This window comes from Equus asinus, chromosome 5, assembly GCF_041296235.1.
Source record: "Equus asinus isolate D_3611 breed Donkey chromosome 5, EquAss-T2T_v2, whole genome shotgun sequence".
NCBI lineage: Eukaryota > Metazoa > Chordata > Mammalia > Perissodactyla > Equidae > Equus > Equus asinus.
Window position 1 is genome coordinate 94,316,282 of NC_091794.1, and position 3,793 is coordinate 94,320,074.

A 3,793-nucleotide genomic window follows, 5' to 3' on the forward strand; every position below is an offset into this window, starting at 1 on the left:
TACTGTTATTACCCCTATCCAAGACCCCCTCTGATTTGTGGCAGAGCCTGGTCTCATGTCTGACAGTCCAGTGTTTCCCCACCATGGCACCTCTTCAGCATGAGTGTGTGTCTGCATGTCTGTGTTCCTACATGCATCCATCCTCTTAGCAAACATAAGTCCCAGGCACAGAGATGGCTGGGGGGACCTGCGCATCAGTTAGTATGTGTGCGTTTGCATGGCTGCGTGTATCCATGTGTTTGTCTGCTGCAAACTTCTGTGCAACCATGTGGACCTTGGGTGTATCTGCTGGCGTGTCCCTCTGCATATGTCTGTGAGTATCTCTGTAGACCTGGAACCATGTGGGTGTGGGTGTGCGCTACGTATGTGCCTTTGGTGTGTGTGAGTGAAAGAAGGGGTGATGGAGCAGGGCCGAGGAAAGTTTAGGGGCAGGAAGGAGGGCCTAGGGTTGAGTGCGTTGGGGACCCAGGCAGGAGCATTCCTCCCCAGGGACCCCTGACTCTCAGCTCCCCCCACTCCCTAGCGCCGGGCATATTTCCGCCTCTGGAATGCAGCTCTGGGGGGATTCCTGGCAGTGCCGGACCACGTCGAGGACATGAAGGCGGGCCGTGTGGTGGTCTCGGAGCCGCAAGCCGGAGGCAGCTCCATCTGGTACTACGAGGATGGGCTGCTGAAGAACCAGGTACCAGTTTGGGGGCTGGGACAGGGACACCAGGGCCCCAGGCTCTCATAGGCCTAGTCAGGAACAGGACCCACCCTTGGGCCGGAGAAACAGAGAGATATACACAGATGCCAGGACCCTAGGGAGGTGGAGAATGCAGGCTGTGCACCCCTGGGCAATTGAGGCTCTTCTCTGGGTCTCAGTCCCCTGTGTGCAAGAGAAGAATGTTGAACCAAATGCTTGTAAGGGACCTCCCAGCTCTGTTATCTTGTGACAGAGCTTGGATCCTACTAATAATAATAGATCCACGCCACAAATGTGTCTTCAGCACCTGCGATGTGCCGGGCCCTGCCCTAGGTGCTGGGAATACAGCAGTGAGAAGACAGAAATACCCCCCTGCCCTCCTGAAGCTTACATCCTAGTGAGAAGAGACAGAAACAATTTCAAGGAGTAACATATCTTAGTACTTTCAAAGAGGAAAAGTGCAAGAGAGAAAAAATAAATGATGGAAGGAGAATAAGGAGTGTCAGCAGCTCTGACAAGGGGAGCTCTTCCTGAGAGGGTGAAATTTGAGGGAGGCAACCATGCAGATGTCTGAGGGAAGAGTATTCAGGCAGAGGAATAGCAAGTGCAAAGGCCCTGAGGTGGGAACAAGCCTGGAATTTTCTAGGACTAGCAAGGCCACCTGAATGGCTGGAGTGAAGTGAGTGAGGGAAGTAGGAGCAGGAGATGAGGTCAGAAAGGTTATGGGGGTGTAAGTCTTTGTAGGCCATTGAAAGGGTTTTGTCTTTTACTTGGAGTGAGAGGAACGTTGGCTCTGTGCCAGGTGCTGTGTTCAGTCCTTCACATGAATGCCTCGTACAGTCCTCAGAGGGCGCTAGGGAGCAGGTCCTGTTATACTCCCCAGTTTATAGGTAAGGAAACTAGGGCACAGAGAAGTTAAGTAATTGGCTGAAAGGCACACAGTCAATAAGTTTGTAATCTCTGATACTAATGCCTGTGCTTTGGGAGTCAGTCGTGACAGGCTTCCTGGAGGAGCTAATATTTTTCCAGCCCATTTATGATTTCTCACATTGAACCCTCACAACAGCCGGTACTCAGAGATTCCCATCCCCAAGGAAACCAAAGCTCAGAAAGATTAAGAGATTTGCCCAGGGTCACAGTCCATAAGAGCCAAGATTCAAAGCTGGGTGGCTCAAAGGTGTCTTGGGTTTGGCGGAGTCCCACAGAAACAGTGCCTGATGACCTCCTGGGGCTTCAGGTGGCCCCCACCATGAGCCTGCAGGTGATTGGACCCCCCAGTACAGGTTCCAAGGTGGTGCTGTGGGCTGAGAGCCGCCTTCCCCGCCAGACGTGGAGCATCAATGAATCGGGCCACATCTGCAGCCAGATGTTCGAAGGGCGGATCCTAGACGTGAAGGGTAAGGTGGGGATGTGTGCGGAAGTCTTCTGAGGGGGTGAGGGCAGTGGAGTCCCCAGCTCTCTCTGACTATCTCCCCATCTCTTATTCCCTCCCCCAGGTGGCCGGGGCTATGACCGGGACCACGCTGTGCTGTGGGAGCTGGCCAAGGACAGGGCGTCCCAGATCTGGACTGTCCATGTGCTTTGAACGCTCCCCCCTCCCCCCAGCCCTGGAGGCTTTCCCTGGGATGACATATTTTTATAGGTTTTTTTGTTGTAACATAAGCTGTTTTCTAATATACTCCCAGGTATCCTCGTCTCTGTGCACCTTGATATTTGGGGTGAGGGTTTATTCACCTGCCTTCTTCCCCCAACACTCAGCCTGGCCCTTCCCTCCCAGCTCCAGTTCTGGGGCTCAGATGTAAGGCCTCCCTCGGCCACCAGAGGGAGCCCTGGGACCAGACTAACTGGTGAGGGAGTGTCTCTCATGCTGTGCCCTCAAATGAGGTGTTCTAAGAGCCTGCTCCCAGCCAGGTCTGGCACTGGGCTGTGGGGGCACAAACATGAACCAAGTCCCTTGGTCCCTGCCCTCAGGGAACTCACAGTCCAGTGGAGGATTCCCATGGGTAGGGTGATGTGCTTGGTGACAGGGTAAGAATGGAAGTGGAGGGACGCACAGAGGAGGAGCCTAAACCATTTAGGGGCACAGGGAAGGCTGTTTGGAGGAGGGGACCCTCGGCTGAGGTGTGGAGGATGGGAAAGGGTCAGTCAGGCTAGAGGGTGGCACAGGAAAAGTGTTCTAGGGAGGCAGACAAGCCCAGGGGTGAGAACTTGGAAGTTCAGAGTGACGGGGGCGCAGTGGGCCAGGCGGGAGAGGTGAGTGGGAGCCATGCCCCGAAGGGGCCTTGCCAACCAGGGCTCCTCTCAACTTCTCCCAGCTCGGGTCTCAAGGCCTAAAGGTTGGCCTCAGTCAAAGAAGCCAGGACAGAGGGTCTAGGTTCCTAACCCGACTCAGAGCAGGACAAAGAAGGGGAGCAGCTTCCTCTGTTCCTCAATCTAACAGGCACTTCTCAGCCCCTTGGCCAGGGTCCTCCGGAAGAGGCAGAGATGTTCAAGGCCCTCGGGGGCTTCTCTGGGGCTCCCTTCCCTCTCTCCAGCTCCCAATGCCACCACCCCAAATCCAGGAGGCAGTAGGAGTGGTTAGAGCAGCTGTTTGTCTTTCCCACCTTCCCAACCCATGGGTGGGTGGGGAGGAAGTGGGCAGCTGCCTCGTTATCCCTCTCAGCCGCCTCATGTGGTTGGAGATGTGAGGACAGGAGTACAACTGTGAGGCTGGGAACCCCTGGAAGCTGGGGGCGGTGTTCTCTCTGAATCTGTCATGCTGAAGACACCCAGGTACTAGGGTAGGGGGCTATCTGAGCCTCTGCAACTTGGGATGTTCAAGATCTAGTGGGCAGGGGCATCCTCTGGGACCATCATTCCCAAACACCCAGGGACAGGTGAAGCAAATGCAAATAAAGGAGATGGTGAGGATGGCAGGTTCTGGGCCTTGTCCCTGCAAGGTGATCCCAAGGGGAGGGGCCTCAGCATTTGGACTTCAGGAAGGGAAGCTGGGGCAGGAGATCCCTGGTACCACCTGACCTGCTGATAGGGGCATGGGAGACTCTGGTGCTGCTGCAAACCTGGCTCTTGGGGCCCAGTGATGTCCAGTGACCACACACAGAACCCCAC

At 55.3% G+C, this 3,793-nt stretch overlaps 1 protein-coding gene across 2 annotated transcripts in view; it reads left to right on the top strand.

Annotated features, from left to right (window-relative positions):
- The window catches only part of CRYBG2 (crystallin beta-gamma domain containing 2), a 34,485-nt gene extending 32,104 nt beyond the window's left edge, over window positions 1-2,381 (top strand). For both annotated transcript variants that reach the window (XR_011503534.1, XM_014854981.3), the window contains 3 exons: window positions 524-682; window positions 1,923-2,082; window positions 2,182-2,381. Coding sequence is in view for 1 of the 2 variants with exons in the window: in XM_014854981.3 (XP_014710467.3) it covers window positions 524-682; window positions 1,923-2,082; window positions 2,182-2,270 (408 nt within the window). In the remaining variant the exon portion in view is untranslated. The remainder of the gene's footprint in view (window positions 1-523; window positions 683-1,922; window positions 2,083-2,181) is intronic.
- The last annotated feature ends 1,412 nt before the right edge of the window (window positions 2,382-3,793 follow it).